The 17834-nt window shown below is 43.3% G+C and overlaps 3 protein-coding genes across 6 annotated transcripts in view; 1 reads left to right on the plus strand and 2 right to left on the minus strand.

Annotated features, from left to right (window-relative positions):
• Nucleotides 1-3763, plus strand: part of dmxl2 (Dmx-like 2) — a 33875-nt gene extending 30112 nt beyond the window's left edge. For all 4 annotated transcript variants that reach the window (XM_088295414.1, XM_088295410.1, XM_088295412.1 and 1 more), the window contains 6 exons: nt 376-503; nt 576-653; nt 1346-1437; nt 1519-1571; nt 1661-1878; nt 1985-3763. In XM_088295414.1, coding sequence (XP_088151540.1) covers nt 376-503; nt 576-653; nt 1346-1437; nt 1519-1571; nt 1661-1878; nt 1985-2194 — 779 coding nt within the window. In that variant the 3' untranslated portion in view covers nt 2195-3763. The remainder of the gene's footprint in view (nt 1-375; nt 504-575; nt 654-1345; nt 1438-1518; nt 1572-1660; nt 1879-1984) is intronic.
• An 874-nt stretch (nt 3764-4637) lies between these two features.
• On the minus strand, nt 4638-10420 carry gldn (gliomedin). Its single transcript, XM_088295443.1, has 10 exons — nt 9634-10420; nt 8336-8387; nt 8243-8260; nt 8063-8161; nt 7224-7325; nt 7039-7155; nt 6869-6952; nt 6528-6653; nt 6301-6451; nt 4638-5470 (listed from the first exon to the last, which is right to left on the minus strand). Exons 1-10 carry the CDS (start codon nt 10231-10233, stop codon nt 5005-5007), a joined length of 1815 nt encoding a protein of 604 aa, XP_088151569.1. The 5' UTR covers nt 10234-10420; the 3' UTR covers nt 4638-5004.
• Nucleotides 10421-15662: 5242 nt separating this feature from the next.
• On the minus strand, nt 15663-16565 carry LOC148337595 (coxsackievirus and adenovirus receptor homolog). Its single transcript, XM_088297114.1, has one exon. The coding sequence runs from the start codon at nt 16563-16565 to the stop codon at nt 15663-15665; it is 903 nt and encodes a 300-aa protein (XP_088153240.1).
• Between the last annotated feature and the right edge of the window lie 1269 nt (nt 16566-17834).

The following is a 17834-nucleotide window of genomic DNA, read 5'->3' on the forward strand; positions in this document are numbered from 1 at the left end:
AAACTTCTGCAGAAATGAAATAAGAAAAAAAAGTCAGGTAAAGCATGCTAAAAGTGACAACATATATTCTATTTCTTCATCCTGATCACAGCCACATAACAGAAGAGGGTGTGAACAGTTATGCAACCGTATTGTCTCAGCTTATTTTTACTTCACGCTCAAACATTTCCTTTTTTCAATTGAGTTGCGCAGGTTAAAGGTCACAAGTGGGGAAAAAAACTTTGAAAGGTTTTACCTTGGTCTCTGGTCCCCCCCCCCCACACAAAAACCTGACATTTGAACAAGGGGTGGTAGACTATTGAGGCATTCTTAAAATACTTGATAATCAATTCAGCATGTGGTGTGCGCGTGTGTGTGTGTGTGTGTGTGTGTCAGACATGACAGGAGCCCAGGATGGCAGTGTGCGAATGTTTGAATGGAACCGACCTCAGCAGCTCATCTGCTTCAGACAAGCAGGCAACGCTCGTGTCACCCGACTCTATTTCAACTCCCAGGGCAACAAGGTACGCGCGCACACGCACCGTCCTCATTCGCTATGTTTAGTCTGCCTGATGCGGTTTCTCTGATTGCTCTAGTGTGGCGTCGCTGACGGAGAGGGATTTCTCAGTCTGTGGCAAGTCAACCAGACGTCCTCCAACCCCAAACCTTACCTGGTGAGTTCACCGCCCCTCTGCCCATTGCTTTTACTTTTGCACCGTCATAGTTGTGTTCATGTAAATGTAAGGACATTTTTGTTTCATTTTAAAAATGATAACTTTTGTTTGTCTTGTGGCCAATTTGGGCCTATTAAAAGCCATGAAACTTTTTATTTTTTTTGAATTCTTTGTTAATTGCTGGATTGAGTCTTATAATTTGGGTAAAATTCTTTTTGCAACACTTGAAAATGTTACAATGTTCTTTACCAGATGACTTCATGCATCCATTTTTGGACAGGCGAGCAATATCTTGTTCCATTCTTGGGTAATGAAACAGGCAATTATTTGCTTACGGCACTGCATGGAGCAAATGTTTGAAACTATTTTCTTTTAAAGAAGGAGAAGCGATCACCTCTGTTGATCATGGAAAAGAATTCCGTTTTAATTTCAGAAGCAGAAGCTTCTTATGCTGGCTGCCAAATCACTGGACTGTAAGCAATGTCAAAGAAAAAAAAAAGATGGTTCTGAGAATATGAGCAACATTTCCGCATGTTTTGCAATGTGTTGCTCGTCGTTTTGACGGCCAATGGCGGTAGCTTCCAGTTCTTAAATCAAAAGGTCATTCTTGTCCGTGGCCAAAGAATAATAAAATGGAAGAAGGGCTGATAGTCTCTTGAACAACATCTACTTTTGTCTGATGTCGTTGGCAGAGTTGGCAATGCCACACAAAGACGTGTGGCGATTTTGCTTTCATCACATCCTCGAGTCTCATCGCCACAGCTGGACAGTCCAATGATAACAGGTGAGCGTCGGGTCTTTGTTTCGACAGCATCGCTCTTTCCCTTTTTGGTACACAGTGACGCAACTCATTTTGTTTGCACAGAAATGTTTGTCTGTGGGACACTCTGATTTCACCCGGCAATACCATGGTCCATGGTAAGAACGCCAGGCAGCGCCGTATATGACTATCGTGTTCTCCGTACGCAAAACTGTTCCTCTGGATTTGTTCCTTTCTGTGCCTTCAGCCTTCCCATGTCATGAGAACGGGGCCACCGTGCTCCAGTATGCTCCTAAACAGCAGCTGCTGATCACAGGAGGCCGAAAGGGCTTTGTGTGCGTGTTTGACATCCGCCAAAGGCAGCTGCTCCACACTTTCCAAGCCCATGACTCGGCCATCAAGGCGCTGGCCTTGGATGCCTTCGAGGATTTCTTTGTCACCGGCTCTGCGGAGGGCAACATGAAGGTGACATGACAATACTTCCCTCCCCCCCAAAATGAATAAAAATCGGGCATAATGACCGCCCTACTGTTATAGTGATCATGTGGCCTGTGCCGTGATTTTTCTCCAGGTGTGGAAGCTCGCCGGCCACGGGCTCATGCACTCCTTTGGCAGCGAGCATGCCAAACAGTCCATCTTTCGCAACATCGGCGCCGGCGTCATGCAGGTAGAAACGCGTCCCGGTAATCGCATCTTCACTTGCGGTGCTGACGGCACCCTGAAGATGAGGGTCCTCCCCGACCGCTACAACATCCACAGCAGCTTGGTCGACGTCCTGTAATTTTCTTCCACTTTTGAACGTCCAAAGAGGGGGGAAAAAAACGCTTATGTAACACTCACGAGCTGATCTAAAGATTGCCATACGTTGGGCATCTTTTAAATTGCTCGTAAGTTGACGTGTGAGTGACAAACGGAGCTGCAAAAATGTGTTTCCCCCGAAGGCTACAAGCAAAAGTTTCAAGCATAAAGTAACGTACTTGATTTTAAAGCTAGATTTCTTGTTCTTTTCTTGAAGAATCTCTACTCTTAGAGCGTGTCCGTAGGGAAGCTATGCATGTCCTGTTCTCGTTCCGCGGTGCAATCACAGGTCTGTTGATAGTGCTCTGTAAAAGTACTCTGGCAAAACTTTGAAAAAGTGTGTAACTGTCGTCATTTTGTGCCCACAGCTGAACTCTCTCTTAGCATCTACTGTAACCAGCACTGTGGTTTGTTCTTAAGTCCGTGGTATCCAAAGTGTGAATCAACTTGTTGGACATTTTGTTTCGAAATGTTTTTTCCACTCCTCCCTCCTTTATGCCTGGCTTTTCTCAGCCCTTATGGAAGAGAGTTGATGCTGCATTGCTCCTGTAGTGATCCCCCCCCCGCCCCCACTTTCACGAACACTGACCTGTCCTGGTCTGGCCTTGTGAGTGTGTGTGTGTGTGTGGCCGCCCACCTGCCCGCAAATGCCTGTTTGTGCGGCAGCTTCACTGCTAGAACATTCCTTTTGGGAAGATGATGTTTTACTCTCGTGACTGTGATTTTGATGTTTTCATGTGTCTGCTCCCCGCATCTTCAATCACCCTCAGCGGAAACAAAAGTTCACTTCTGGTATTTTTTTTGGCACAAGATGTTGAATTTTATTTTAGGTTGTTTTGTTGTTGTTTTTTTTTTTTAAACAATTGAATTTTATTATTTATTGATGTGTTTGTTTTTGGTTGACTCTTCCTGTGTTGAAAACGGTTTAACTTAATGCCTTTTTGTTTTAGGAATGTAAGGGGTTTTACTGTATCGGACTTGACTGGGACACGTGCAACACAGTCTATTGTCTGTAAGTGTGTGTTACCTTGCTAGTTGTTTTTATTGTTGACCCATAACGAATAGATACTTGCACTCAAATTATGGCGAGGCTAAAAGGATTTCTTTCAAATAGGTGATTGAATAAGAAACCGTTCAATACAAATGAATGTCTGGTTTTATTTGGCCTCGTAGTCAAATGTTTGAAATAGTTCTATATCGATATAAATCTATGAAATATCCCAGCAGCTTGTACAAACATGAAAGCATTTCTTTATTTTTGGTTTGTATGAAAGCGGCTGAATTAGATGTCACTTTTGTTTGGTGTATGGAAGGTATTTATTCAACAGATTTTATGTTTCTGTCCTGTATTTCCGCCCACTATATGTATTGTATGTGTGTGTGCGTGTGTGTGTGTGTGTCTAAGTGTGTGTGCATGCACAGCAACACAAACAAGTATCACGGGCAGGTTCTTGCAAAGGCACTGACGCCAGAAAGAAAGAAAGAAAGAACAGGTCATGATGTGAGATTTACCTTTGTAAAGTGAATAAATTATTTTTATTTCATCCGGTGATTTGGCGCTGTTGTCATTATTACTTCCTTTTTCTTCCTGTCCATCGAAATAATGTCACTGTTGTATTGCATACTATGTACAAGATAGAGAGAAAGAGATCAAATACATCGAGATAAAATCATGCAAATTATATATCAACACGTAGCTTAAAAAAATTGTTTTTTGTTTGATATAAATGCTGAAAAATCTGTTAGTAACTCAAGAATGTCACGTTAAAAAAACAACTGAAAATTGGATATAAATACAACACTCCTACTTTATACACACATTATCATCCTTTTTCTTGAACGTTTTATACCAAGTACGACAAACGTTAAAAAATACAGGAACTAGAAATGAGGTGGAGGTTTTGTTCCTCAAAAGTGTCTTCTATGTTATCGTGAGCTACATTGTACAAAATTTGAACATACACAGGGAGGGGGGGGAGCACTGAAAGAATGCTTCAATTCAAATATATTGCACATATTTAAAATGAAAATAAATACCTCAATAAATGTTGAAATATTAAATGGATTGGACTTAAAAGTTAAATACAACTGAACTGCACTTAAAATGTCCTTACAATGGTGCCTCGAGATTTTTGTTCATTCCGTAAACACACTCAAATCTTCTTTTGCCGTGGACTAAATATGCCGTTAATTTGTTGCAGCCTCGCCAAATATTTTTGTAATTTGGAAACATTTGCATTCTATAATATTTTAGTGTATGAGCTCTAAGCTTATTTTCCATTGCACTCTCTTATTTATCTAATTTATATATTTGTCTGTATTATTGTTGTATTGCACTGGAGAGGGGAGCCCACTAATCTCGTTGCACTCTTGAGTACAATGACAATAAAGGGATTTCTAATTCTAATTCTAATTCTAAAAAGATGTGGGGTGTGGCGGTAGAAACACTCGAAAGTGTGCGCACGTGTACGAGAAATGAGAATTAAATCAACTGTTCAGCGGTGTAATGTAGCCCGTCTTAACAGTTTATCGAAAAATACGGCATAGACCAGCATGGCTTTGTTTTTGCAAAAAAAAAAAAGAATGCCGACTTGTATCTCAAGGCACAAACTATAATTTCATATTTGATCAACTGTATCCCTACTGGAAATTTAAGCCGCTGAGACATGCACAGTTGGAAGATTTGATTCAACGACCCCTCTGTGGACACTTTGAGAATCCCTCGTCTAATGGTAAATTTCCGACATGTAAAACAAATCGAGTTTGACGATCAACTCCGTTGCATGTCGTCCGTCACTCATCGGAGATGAAGTGGACCACGTAGAGTTTGACGTAGTTGTTGTCCCACACATACAGATGTCGGTCCTTGGGGCTGTAGGAGAGCATCGCCAGCACTCCATCTGGAGGCCTCAGGTCAAAGGTCACATTCACCGCTTTGCCCTTCAGCAAGTCATACGCAAAGGTGACTCTGGCGTCCTTGGTGTCCGTGACGTAGAGCACGCCGCAGGCGATGAAAGCGTTGCCGGCCTTCGTGCGAGGATAGGTGGTGTTTATGTACGAGGTGATGGAGAAAGTCTTCTGGTCCAGTTGGGCCACCACAATGCTCTCATCCATGTCGGAGGCGAAGATCAGCCACAGGCCGTTCTCGTCCGCCGCCAGTTTGAAGTAGGTCTTGGAGTTGTGCAGCAGATAGGCCAGGTTGTGATAGAGAGCGTTATCGACTGTGAGGGTGCGAAGCTTCTTGGTGTCCAAATCAAATCTGTCACCAAACACAACACATCCGCTACGCGTGAAACATCCGCTTCTCACTTGCTTTTTTTTTTTTATATGTACTGCAATCAGTTTTGTGCTTAGCTCTCCTCTTTGTTGGCCCGACGCTTTATTTTGTCTCATTGGAAGTCGTCAACGATGATGTGATGTCACGTTTGCAACTTGAGGAACTGAAATACTCTACCAGGGGCTTGGTTCGGAGGTTCTGCGAGGTGTGGCAACCATTTTTAGATTATTTTAGCTCCAAACGTCCTGCAGCAGACTTTTGCGCATATGTTTGGAATTTCTATTGATGATTTCAGTCAAGCGTTGACTTGTTTGTGAATGTTTTATTTTTGTGAGTATATTGTTGTCACTATGTTATGTTGTTTTGTGGTTTGTGCATGTATGGTGACACTTTAATATTTAAATAATTGTTCAAAAACAAACTGTTGAACAATAAATGCGAATGAAGTTTCAATACAGCTGTACCGTACTGGATTAAAAAAAACAACTTTAAACCATTGTAAAATAAGCACATGCCCAACTAGAAAAATGTTGTCATCCCATGCGCTTAAGTGTCTTGCTCGTGATGGGAAAATGAAGCTTCAAATTTGCTTCATGAACCAGCTGCTGTATTTTTGAGTCCTCTAGATGGCACTGTTGGTAAATATAGGGGTTTAAAAAAAATGGCAATTCATTGTGCTTGAACAGAGAGTGCCATCCAAAAATGCTAAATGAAGCAGAATCGAAGCTTCATTTACTCATCACTATGAGCAAAACACGGACATGGGATAAAGATGCAAATGGCTTTCCATGAGTTTGGGTGACATCGCTTACCTGGCAATGCTGGACGTGCCAGCGATCTGATAGTAGAAGGAGCCGTTGTGCACCGTGTGACCGCAACCTTGGTAGAACTTGCGAACATTCACCATGTCACTGCTGTTGTGTTGCAACGCCGCAATGCTCTGATACTCCCTCAGCACACGACCTGAGAGCAAACACATCGCATTCCTCCTTCAAAGCAATTCTGTGCGACAGTGCGATGCCATCAGAGTCCAACAAACCCGAAAAGTGCTCCGCCACCCAAACGCGTTCGTCGTTGAGGACGGCTGTGTCCTTCATCCACGTCCCAAATGTGCTTTCCATCTTTGTCACATTTCTGGGGTTGATCAGTGACTTGATCAGGCACTCTGGGGGGGAAATTAAACGAAAGTTACAAGTAGCATTTAAAAAACAAGTACTGATACTTGTAAAAATTAAACTAAAACGAAGCATTTAAAAAATAATAATAATTATAGTAAAAACTAAAAACTAGCAAACCTAATTAAAACTAACGAAATTTGAAAACCAAAAATCAAGACGAAGGAAAAAATCCCAAACTATCATAGCCTTGCTTTGAACACACCGTTCCTCTTTGGTGCCTTCTCGTGGACTTTCCCAGTCGTCTTTACAAACAACATCTCGTCATTTGGAATTGAATAGAATGGTTCTGGAAGAGAAGAATTAAAGAAAGTGATTTCAAATGAAACACCCCCGAAAGTCTCTCTCTCTCTCTCTCTCTCGCTCGCCCCTCACCCATGGTCTGAGCTGCTTGTATGTGGGCTCTGTGGTGCCTCGTTCTCGGGGGCCCCTGAGGTCCTGGAGGTCCAGGGGGCCCCACGGGTCCAGGGGGGCCAGGGGGGCCAGGAGGACCTGCACAAAATTTTTCAAAGCCTCAGGGAGCATGATTATCGGAGTGCCAACAGTCCGTCATGACTCACCCTCAGTGATGACGTCATTGGTCGGTTGGCCATCCTCTCCAGGGGGACCGGGCTCTCCTTGCTCTCCCTTTTCCCCCGGCTCTCCTTTTTCCCCCGGCAGTCCTGTCGGCGACAGCCAAGATTGTGTTCATGCAATCAACAGTACTCTTAAAAAACATCCCCTGAGATCGAGAAATTGATATGAGATGCTGTATGGGACGAAAATACCAGGCGCTCTCACACAAAGCAAAAACCTCTGACTCACACCGAAAAAAAAATCTCACTCACAATAAAAAAAAAACTAAAAAAAAACGTCACTCTCATTTAAGAACTCTAACGGGAAATAAAAAAAAGCCTCACACCAAAACGTCTCACATACGGTGCACCAAAAAAACAGTCATTCACATGAAAAAAAATAATAATTCTCCATTTATCAAAGAAAAACTCTTCCACACAAACAAAAAATTTAAACTCACCCAGGGAAAAAAATCCTCTGACTTCACCAACAAACCTCTCAATCACAAGGAAAAAAAATCTTACCAGCACCAAAAAAAAAAAAACCTCTCACTGCACCCAAATCCTCTCAATCTCTCAAAAACCTTTCATCAAAAAAAATCACGCCAAAACCTCTCAAATTGACCAATAAAACTTCTCACCCAAAAAAAACACTCAAACAAAAAACTCCTGACAGTCCTGGATGGATCGTTCCCTTTCTTTCTTTCTTTGTTCTTTTTATTTTTTTTTAATAAGTCCTCCCGTCGAACAACCTAAACGTTCATGAGAGACACTTGACCTCGATCTAGTAATTGTTCGAATCATCGATTCTAAAACGATTTGTTCTTGACGGGCCTAGTGCTAACCTCTTTTTCCTCGTTTACCGTCAGCACCAGGAAGCCCATTCATCCCCGGAATGCCATCCGTCCCGTTAACGCCGGGCATGCCGTCCGCACCGGGCAATCCTGCAACAACACAAAAAAAAATGATTGGGCGGGCTCAGACCCTGAGCGAGGATGCACAACAGACAAAACCTCATGACATACCGGGTGGTCCCGGGGGTCCTGGAACAGACAATTGAGGAACGTTAGATCATTTGAAAGCGAATACAAAGCATGTATGTGTGGGTCACACAGTACCGGCTAGGCAGACTCCTTTGGTGCTGTTACAAATGTCGACCAACAATTTAATCTGGAAATAAAAAAAACAAAAAACATTTCATTGAAGTAAGAATGAAGGGGTAGCTAAGATTTTTCTCAATTTTAAGACATTGTACCATGTTGTCACCATGTCTTAAAACTGTCATTGATTATCTGCTATCACATTGTAATCTTAAAATGGACAAGTGTGCTGCATTTTCTGTACATGACGTTAGAAAAGAGGTAAAAGAAAGAAAAAATGATGTGTAAAATTATTTTTTCAGAACAAAATCAGAATTTATTTTTAAATAAAAAAAATGTTTTTTTCATACCAATTATTGAATAAAATGAATGGCAAATATATACAATATACAAAGTTTGACTTTGTGTGTGGGGGGGGCGAGGAGGTTTTCATTTCAAGAATTTTCATAATTAGCAACAGGATTCAGTCCTCATCGATGGTTGGGATGTAAAAGTCTATACCTATACAGTCGTTGCGCGAGATGCGAATAAACTCAAAATCATCTTTCCCCATCGACATGAATGAAGATTCCATCCATCCATCCATCATCTGTACCGCTTCTCCTCGCTTGGGAGGGTCGCGGGGGGTGCTGGAGCCTATCCCAGCTATCTTCGGCCAGTAGGCGGGGGACACCCTGAACTGGTTGCCAGCCAATTGCAGGGCACACAGAGACGAACAACCATCCGCGCTCACACTCATACCTAGGGGCAATTTCCAGTGTTCAATCGGCCTGCCATGCATGTTTTTGGAATGTGGGAGGAAACCGGAGGAAACCCACGCAGAACATGGTGGGAGGAAACCGGAGTACCCGGAGGAAACCCACGCAAGCACGGGGAGAACACACAAACTCCACACAGGATGGCCGGAACCGGGATCGAACCCACGCCCGATGCTGTCTCTCACTGTGAGGCCATCGTGCTAACCAGTCGGCCACCGTGCCGCCGAATGAAGATTCCATTAATCAAAAAAAAAAAAAAATGCATAATATTGTACTTCCTGAAAACACTCGTAACAGAATTAAATTGAATGTGAATAATAATAATAATAATAATAATATCACATTTTCCTGCTTCATTGAATGTGCTTTTTTGTGTGCACGCCACCGCTATCGGGTGGCACTGTTGGATTGTTCTGTCATCGTGTGTTGCTGCACTGTTGGTGTTCAAATATCAGTGGCAGCGCTACAATATTTGTTCGCCCGTCTATGGCGCTAAGCATTGTTGGTTTGCACGCAAAAGGGATTATTATCCTTGCGTCCAGTTGGATTTCATCTTACCGGCACCATGGAGTAAGTGAGCATCATCATCATGTCATCGTGCGCGTCTTGCTTGTGGTACCGAAGATTATGACGGTGCTTGTGCTTCCGACTGGGCCTCGCTTTCATCTCCGTTTCCTCTCCGACTTCTTGGCTGACCTCTTGCGGTTTGCTCTTCCAATCCTCCTCATTGTGACGCTCCTTCTCCAGCTCTTGCTCTGCCTCCTTCTTGTCATCAATCCCGACCTCCTTCTCTCGCGTCACCTCTAACGCCTTCTCCTGCTCCTCATCCAGCTCGAGCGCATCGCTCCTCTTGTTTCTGGAATATTGATACCGGGCTTCCCCAACATGCCTCTGAGCTCGTTCTCGGGGCACCTCCTGGAGAAACTCCACCACGGAGCTCTGCTCCACCTGGGTCAGCCTGGCTCCCGCCTGCTCCAAAAGGACGTGTTGTTGATTGTGCTGCAGCAGAAGCACCAGGAGGCCCACAGAGTTGAGCAAGGCCACCGCACACGTGCCGTAGAGCAGCAGCCGCTGAGGGCGAGTCATGCCGGGCGTCGGGATCCACATGGTTACCGCGTCAACCGCTCTTCTCTTGGAGTCACTCATACACCTCAGCATCAGCGGCCGACCTCTTTAGAAATATTTGCACCGCCGCAGTGAATTCCACCAAAAAAAAAAGTAGTCCTTCCGTACAGAGACGAGACGAGCCAGTCAGTGATTCCGTCTGGACGAAGCGAAGGCTGGCTGGTAAATACAGTGCCTGTTGTGTTGCCCGCTAAGTGGGTTGCGTACATGTGTGTGTGTGTGTCAGTTATTTAGGAGTGGGCATGACACAATCTTCTGGGCTTGTCCGGGAAGAAACCCCGCGCCTGTTCAGTCACCTGATTTATATTCAGCACAGGCCATTCTAGAGCATCGCCGTGGGCAGACACACACACACACACACACACAAAAACACAAGCACACACACATTTGTAAGCACTCACATTCTGTACATATCTGCTTTTAGTGCAACGTATAATCATGTCCTCATTTCACGTTTATTTTTGTTCTTTACTTTATTTGCTTATCTCCCTTTCCGTTCTGTCCTTCCTCATTACTTCCAATCTGAGGTTCCAACCCGAAATCTAGAACTCTGAGGCACGTGTGCTTGCCACTTGCTGTCGTTTTCCTTTGCGTCCATGATTGAATCTTGTTTTCTTTTCCTGGATGACTTCCCTCATGAACTACCTTGCCGTCTTTATTTTGTCTCAATTCCTTCCTCATTTCCTCCTCTGCTCGGCATTCTTTTTTCTTTACAAAATACAAAAACAGTTGTCCATCCTAGTAATTAGTAGTGATGGGTAAATGAAGCTTCAAATCTGCTTCATGAACCAGTTGTAGTATTTTTGGACTCCTGTAGATGGCACTCTCTGTTCAACAATGTGCAGAAAGCACAATGAATTGCCATTTCTTAAAGCAACAGTGCCATCTAGAGGACTCAAAAATATAGCAGCTGGTTAATGAAGCAAATTCGAAGCTTCATTTTCCCCTCACTAAGAATTTTGAACCTCCTCTGAGCACCTAAAACTTATTCATCCATTTCAACATCTTAGTTTTCTTAAAACCTAAAGGTGCTATTTAAGTCAAACTATTGCTTTTGATTCAGTTCAAGCAGTCAAAGTCAATAACAAACACGTTGGACCCAGAAACCAAACCACCATTTTCAACTAAAACGAACGGACTTTGACAGTCGTTACACTTTCATCAACATCCTCGTATCGGTCGTCAACAAAAACGCGCATCTCACCAACGTGTTCTGATTGCAGACGTTTCCACAGGTCAGTTTGTGACCTCTCTCTCCCCCAGCAAGCCGCGTTTCCCCCCACCGCACATTACACCCCCCCCTGCAGCCCTCATCCTTGTCACATCCTCGCAGCCTCCATCCACCAACTGTGACAATGACCTGCTTCTATTGCTTCCATTTGGGCCGTAAAAGTGACATTTCTGCAAGAAAATGACAGGTCTGCCATAGTTGCTGGAGGCCTTCGTACATCCTCCTTGACAATAAAATAAAAAAAAAAATACAAAAAATTGCTACTTCCTGTTGCTTGCAGTGCATACAGACAGACTATGAGAATTTAAGATCCTAAAATCTCATGCAACTCCAACCGAAAGACGCTTGTACTTTTCATTTCCCATTCACACGTTCACACGTACAGGAATGACTCATGTCAATAATCTCCTCATTCAAATTGTAAGAAAATCCTGTCGGACTTGAATTAATTAAATCCGAAATGTTTAAGTAAAGGAAAAGTGTGTTTATTTTTTTTGCTACATGCTCTGAAAAGTTGTGGTCAACCTGCCATCAAGTGGCCGTCTGGCACCAGGCCAGACTGGGTTGGCTGCAACAAAATAGGACCAAGGTGGGGCGTTGGAATGTTGGGTGAAAAGACAAGTTTAATAACATTATTTTAAATCCAAACCACTGACGTGCATACTTGAGTTTCACAGCTTTGATTTTGAAGGTGTCCATCAACAAGCGCTTTCGGCACATTACCGTAATGTACCGTGTTGCACAGCATTGAAAATAAGAGTGGCGGTTGACTTGACTTGGTCTTTGCAAGTGGAGGCTGGCCTGACTGCAGTTGTTTTTTTTCCAACTAAAGTAAAAGCCCTCATGCGCAAATATCGACACGAAAAGGACAGCTTCAAGTTTTCGCTTCTAGTTGGTTGCGGGTGCTGCAGTCTGTGGAGCAGAGTTGGTGTTGGTGTTGTTGCCCAAAGCTGTGGGTCACCGCCAGACAGTTGTTGAGCAGCTTGAATCCCTCCAGCACACGTGTGCGCGCATCCCGCATTAAGAGTGCATCAGGGCTCTTTTCTTTGTTGCCTTTCATTGTCGGTTGCGCCGAGACAGTTCGAGGCTCGAGGCGAAATGTTTAAGAACACAGAAAAGAGCAAACAGAACGCACTCGCTTATCTGGGTAAGATGCACGACATGCGTCTCCAAAAATGGACACTTCTCAATGCGAGCATGACAAGGACGTTCATAATGTGGACAAAAGGATTGAGACACTTCAGGAAGGATAAGAGGGAAAAAAATGAAAGAAAAGAAACATTTTTATTTGTGTGAATTTACTCCAGCCAGCCCTCCACAGTTGAAAATGGATAGCTGATAATGGAAAATGAAATGAATCTCAATAGGTTTATACGTAAAGTGTAACGAACTGCAAATGAAAAAATAAATAAAATCAAATCAAGACAAGTACAGTACATGAAAGTGTTGCAAAGTCCCCACCCCAATCCCCTTCACCCTTCGTGAGGTGCAGCTGTTGGTCTTATCTCCTTCCAAACACAAGCTATGATGTCAGACTTTGTTGCTCCAGACAAGGACAAAAGTACGGTGGCCGAGAATGGTCACAACAATTGCAAACTCCACGACACAAGAACGCTGAACCTCGCACGACTGCAAAAGTGAAAACACGACAACATTGAAACAAATTGCAATTGCAAAAGCGGCAACGGAAGTGACCGAAACTCATGCGAGTCATGAAAAAAAGCAAAGCTAGAAAAATAAAGAAAAAAACGTCGGTCGGAGAAATTATTTATTCTGTTTTTCAAATTAAATATTTGGGTTAGGGTTAGTTTTAGGAGTTAGTGTTAGGGTTGGAGTTGGGGTTAGGGTTAGGCGAGAAGGACTGAGCCCCTCCCCTCACAGGATAGGGGAATTGCGCCCGCCTCCTGGAGAGAAAGGTGAGTGCACGGTCCTTCCCACCGCAAACCCACCCAGCACCTGGTCCCTGCCCCTGACGTGTAGGTTGGCGTCGCCGTCCATGGCGGACCACTGTCCACTCGCCCTCCATATCTTATTTTTATCAGTGTATTTCCAATTTTTTTTTTTTTTTTGTTTCTATATAATTTGTTATACTTTATAATCAGAGTATAACAAATATCTTAATAAACAGGAGTTGCCTTTGTTATATATGTATAATAAACACACCAGTACCAGTTATGTGTTATAATATATGAGTAATTTTTATTTAATAGATAGGATTCACTTTTGCTATATACGTAATCAACTATCTATTAACAAGTACTGAAATGAACTCAATAAGTTTTCGTCTCCTGCTGCTTCCAATTGCAACTGAGCAGCAGCGTCTGCTCTCCTCCCTTTTATACTCGTTCTCTCCTCCTCGTCCCGCCTTGCTTTTAAGCCCTGCCCACTCCACTATTAACCCCTTAATACCCTGAACTTTCCCTTTAGCTAATTATAACCCCTCATATAATTTGTTTTTTAACTTGAACATGTTTTTTTTAATTTTTAAACGTTTTTAGCTTGTAAATATGCTAAACCTTTCATCTGTTTTTACTTTTATCTGACGTTTTGTATTGTTTTTAATATGTATTTACGTCTTAATGAGCTTACTACTAACTCCTTATTGAAACCCCGCAAATGTTTCTTAACTTTTCATATTTTTGTAGTTTTATCTATCATTTTATTTTGTTTATAAGATGTTTTTCTTTTTTTTTAATTAACTTGCTAGAACCTGCTTGTCATAACCCTACATATGTTTTTAGACTATTAAATATTTTAAATTTATCAATGTTTTTAAACGTTTAACTATCCTAAACTTTTCATTTCTGGGGGTAGGGGTTCGGGTTAGGGGTTAGGGGTTAGGGGTTAGGGTTAGGGTTAGGGTTGGGTTAGGGTTAGGGTTAGGGTTAGGTTAGGGTTAGGGTTAGGGTTAGGGTTAGGGTTAGGATTGGGTTAGGGTTGGGTTAGGGTTAGGGTTAGGGTTGGGTTAGGGTTAGGGTTAGGGTTAGGGTTAGGGGTTAGGGTTGGGTTAGGGTTAATGGTAGGGTTAGGGTTAGGGTTAATGGTAGGGTTAGGGTTAGGGTTAGGGTTTGGGTTAGGGTTAGGGTTAGGGTTAGGTTAGGGTTAGGGTTAGGGTTAGGGTTAGGATTGGGTTAGGGTTAGGGTTGGGTTAGGGTTAGGGTTGGGTTAGGGTTAGGGTTAGGGTTAGGGTTAGGATTGGGTTAGGGTTAGGGTTGGGTTAGGGTTAGGGTTAGGGTTGGGTTAGGGTTAGGGTTAGGGTTGGGTTAGGGTTAATGGTAGGGTTAGGGTTAGGGTTAATGGTAGGGTTAGGGTTAGGGTTAGGGTTTGGGTTAGGGGTAGGGTTAGGTTAGGGTTAGGGTTGGGTTAGGGTTAATGGTAGGGTTAGGGTTAGGGTTAATGGTAGGGTTAGGGTTAGGGTTAGGGTTTCGCTCCCGCGCCGCGAATCCCGGAAAATGCGCACCGATTGTGGAGGCGATTAACATGCGTTTCCATGGCCAGTGACCGTGTTTTTCAAGGTTAGCGATTGCGCTAACTCGCACTCGCATTCATTTCCTATGGCGGGCTGCAAACCTTCGCTAGTCAAGTTGGAATTCCCCATTTTTGAAAAAAAATGCAAACTATCAAAGCGGGAAAAATAAGGCAGATGCTACTAAAATAGAGGATGTCTAAAAAATTGTTTTTGACGAAAAACATCTTTAATAAATATTTTTTAAGCACGTTTCATTTTTTTGATGTAATACCCACCAATTCGCCACAAGGTGTCGCTGTTATTCTCTTATTGCATTATTCCTGGAGGGGCGCGAGGTCAGATTATAGTCCGGGAATGAGTTTATGTGGTAGGTACCGCAGACATTCGCTTTAGGTAATTGCTCGTCTGCGAAGAATAACTTCAGAGTGAATGGTTGGGCGACGTCATTTTTCAGGAACTGGGGCGCCGCGCGGCCAGTCCCACAAACACGAAGGAACCGGTCGCTCGGCTGATGTCAATGGACGGGATTTTGTTCAAGCGGGTGGGTTTGGTGGGTATGGTCATGTTTCAGGAATTCGACCTCCATGCGGTAAACGTAATACAATACAGATCTCTATTTACATTACCGATGCCGCACATTATATCATTTATTTATTTTTTGGATTGGCGATTTGTTTTTCACTCAAACAGACTTTATTAAATGACTTCATTGGACGAACTTTGGCACAGTTTTTCCAGACAACCTTTATTTGAAAATTGTGTTCACACGAGAGTGCTTGGTGACGCCGTAATTATTTTTGCGTCAATATTTCGGCAGCGTGTTGAGGGACTTGCGTCCACCACAATGTCATCGGAGGCTTCCGGTTCCATTTTCCTTCGACGGCGAACGATGAAGCACGTGACGGAAGCGATGAGCACGATGGCGACCAGGGATCCTCCCGCAGCTGCCGCAATCACTCGCAACAATGGAGAATGCGGTGGTTTTAGTTCCAGAAAGCAGTCCCGCGCACCAACACGATTCCTTGCGGTGCATTTGTAAGTTCCTTCATCGTTCCCGTCGGGATTTTGGATGGTGAGCGAACCTGCTGTTAGATCAATCACCACAGAGTTGGAGAGAAGTTTCCCGGGTGGTTGTCTTGTCCACTCATACCAGATCGGCATGGCACCTTCCTGAGCTCCACAATGCAGCACTTTGGTCTTGTCGGTCTCTCCCTCAGTGTAATAACACGTCAGCATTGATGGTGGATTGAGCACTCTGAGGACTGCCTTGACGGTTTGAATTCCAGGAACCTTCTTAACTTGGCAATAGTAGAGGCCGGTGTCTGAGGGAATCAGCCGCAAAAGATTGATGGAGGCATCTCCATTCCCGGGGTCCTCTGAGTGGAAGTAGACTCTGCCCTTTTGACGTTTGTAGTAGTCGTCGTAGATATGCCCGCCTGCATACAGGAGCATCTCTGCCTTATCCATTGGGTGGTCTACGGACTTCACGCTCCATTCGATCTCCAAAGGTCCCTCATCCTCCGGGGCAGTGGTGAACTGGCATTCCAGCTTCACATCCCCTCCCACAGCCTTCTCCAAAACCTGGTTTTTGACGGTGTAGATTTCCAGTCCTCTAGCCGATATGACGAGGAGGAGCAGAGCAAGTTGGAAGACACGCGCATCCATACCGGCAAATGACTTGGCGAACTTGCCCCTTATGTACTTCTTGGTAAGAACAGACCACGCCCACCAGTAGTTTGAAGAGTCAATCGAATGCTCCTATGAGTGTGTTGAAATTGTGGAATTACATGTAGACATCCTGGAAAATGAATCAAGCATTATGAAAAGGGGTGGTGAATTTTGATTTTGCGACCATTGATTGGTTCACAGCAGATTGCAGTGATTGGCTTACGGCTAATTGCGTCACATCCGACAGTAGCCAAGGGTATATATACATAGACATCAGTAGGGTGCAAGGTAGACAAAGGTGACGCCTCCAAGGGTAGTGGACTAAATCCTGGAAAGTAAGGCTTGATATTTGGATATGGCTCCTGATTTTGACCGGCCAGGTCAGTTCTTCGGAATTATTGCTTTGGCATCTGTTCCTGTCTGAATATATATATATGTATATATATATATATATATATATATATCCATATATAGATAAATAAATGTTTGCCCTTCATTCTGCAGCGCTTGTGCATGTTCCAGTATGGAGGCCGATGGAAGTGGGAAATGGACCAGTCGAACAGCCTCGTACGGCCATGGAAGCAAGGCAAGTATAATATGGGTTTAAAGAAGGAAATCAAACAATAGTTTCATTTGAAAGGCTAGGTATGCATCCGGGAATGCAATAATAACTCATGGAATAACATATCGTTAAATATAACGTGCTTTTCCTGGACTGATACATACAGATATGAAAAACCACATACATATATATATATATATATATATATATATATATGTCCCCCGCCTACTGCCTGAAGATAGCTGGGATAGGCTCCAGCACCCCCCGCGACCCTAGTGAGGACACGCGGTACAGATGATGGATGGATGGATGGATGGATATTCAACTTGATGTGATAGACTTTCAATAAATTATTTTTCTTTCCTTCAGATGCACTTGCCCGTGTGACGAGGGATTGCTTTTTCTACTCCTTGGAGTCACAAGTGTGGCTTTGCTGGTCTATCTGATCGTCATATACTTTCTTGCTCATTACAAAATCATAAAATAAAGCTGATGCCAAAGAAATGCTTTAAAAAAAATGAAATCATGAAATAAAGCATAATTCAAAAAAAGAGTTACTTTGCTTGACTGAGTGGAATGATTAAAAGGTGAAAGGGCAGGAAGGTCATATTCCAGGAATTTGACCTTCATACGCTACACCACAGACACTTAAGAATACATGAGCGATTAGGTCACGTTCCGGCTATTAGACTCCCATACTGTAG

This window comes from Idiotropiscis lumnitzeri, chromosome 5, assembly GCF_059441095.1.
Source record: "Idiotropiscis lumnitzeri isolate Australia: NSW breed Sydney's pygmy pipehorse chromosome 5, RoL_Ilum_1.0, whole genome shotgun sequence".
In the NCBI taxonomy this organism is placed as follows: domain Eukaryota; kingdom Metazoa; phylum Chordata; class Actinopteri; order Syngnathiformes; family Syngnathidae; genus Idiotropiscis; species Idiotropiscis lumnitzeri.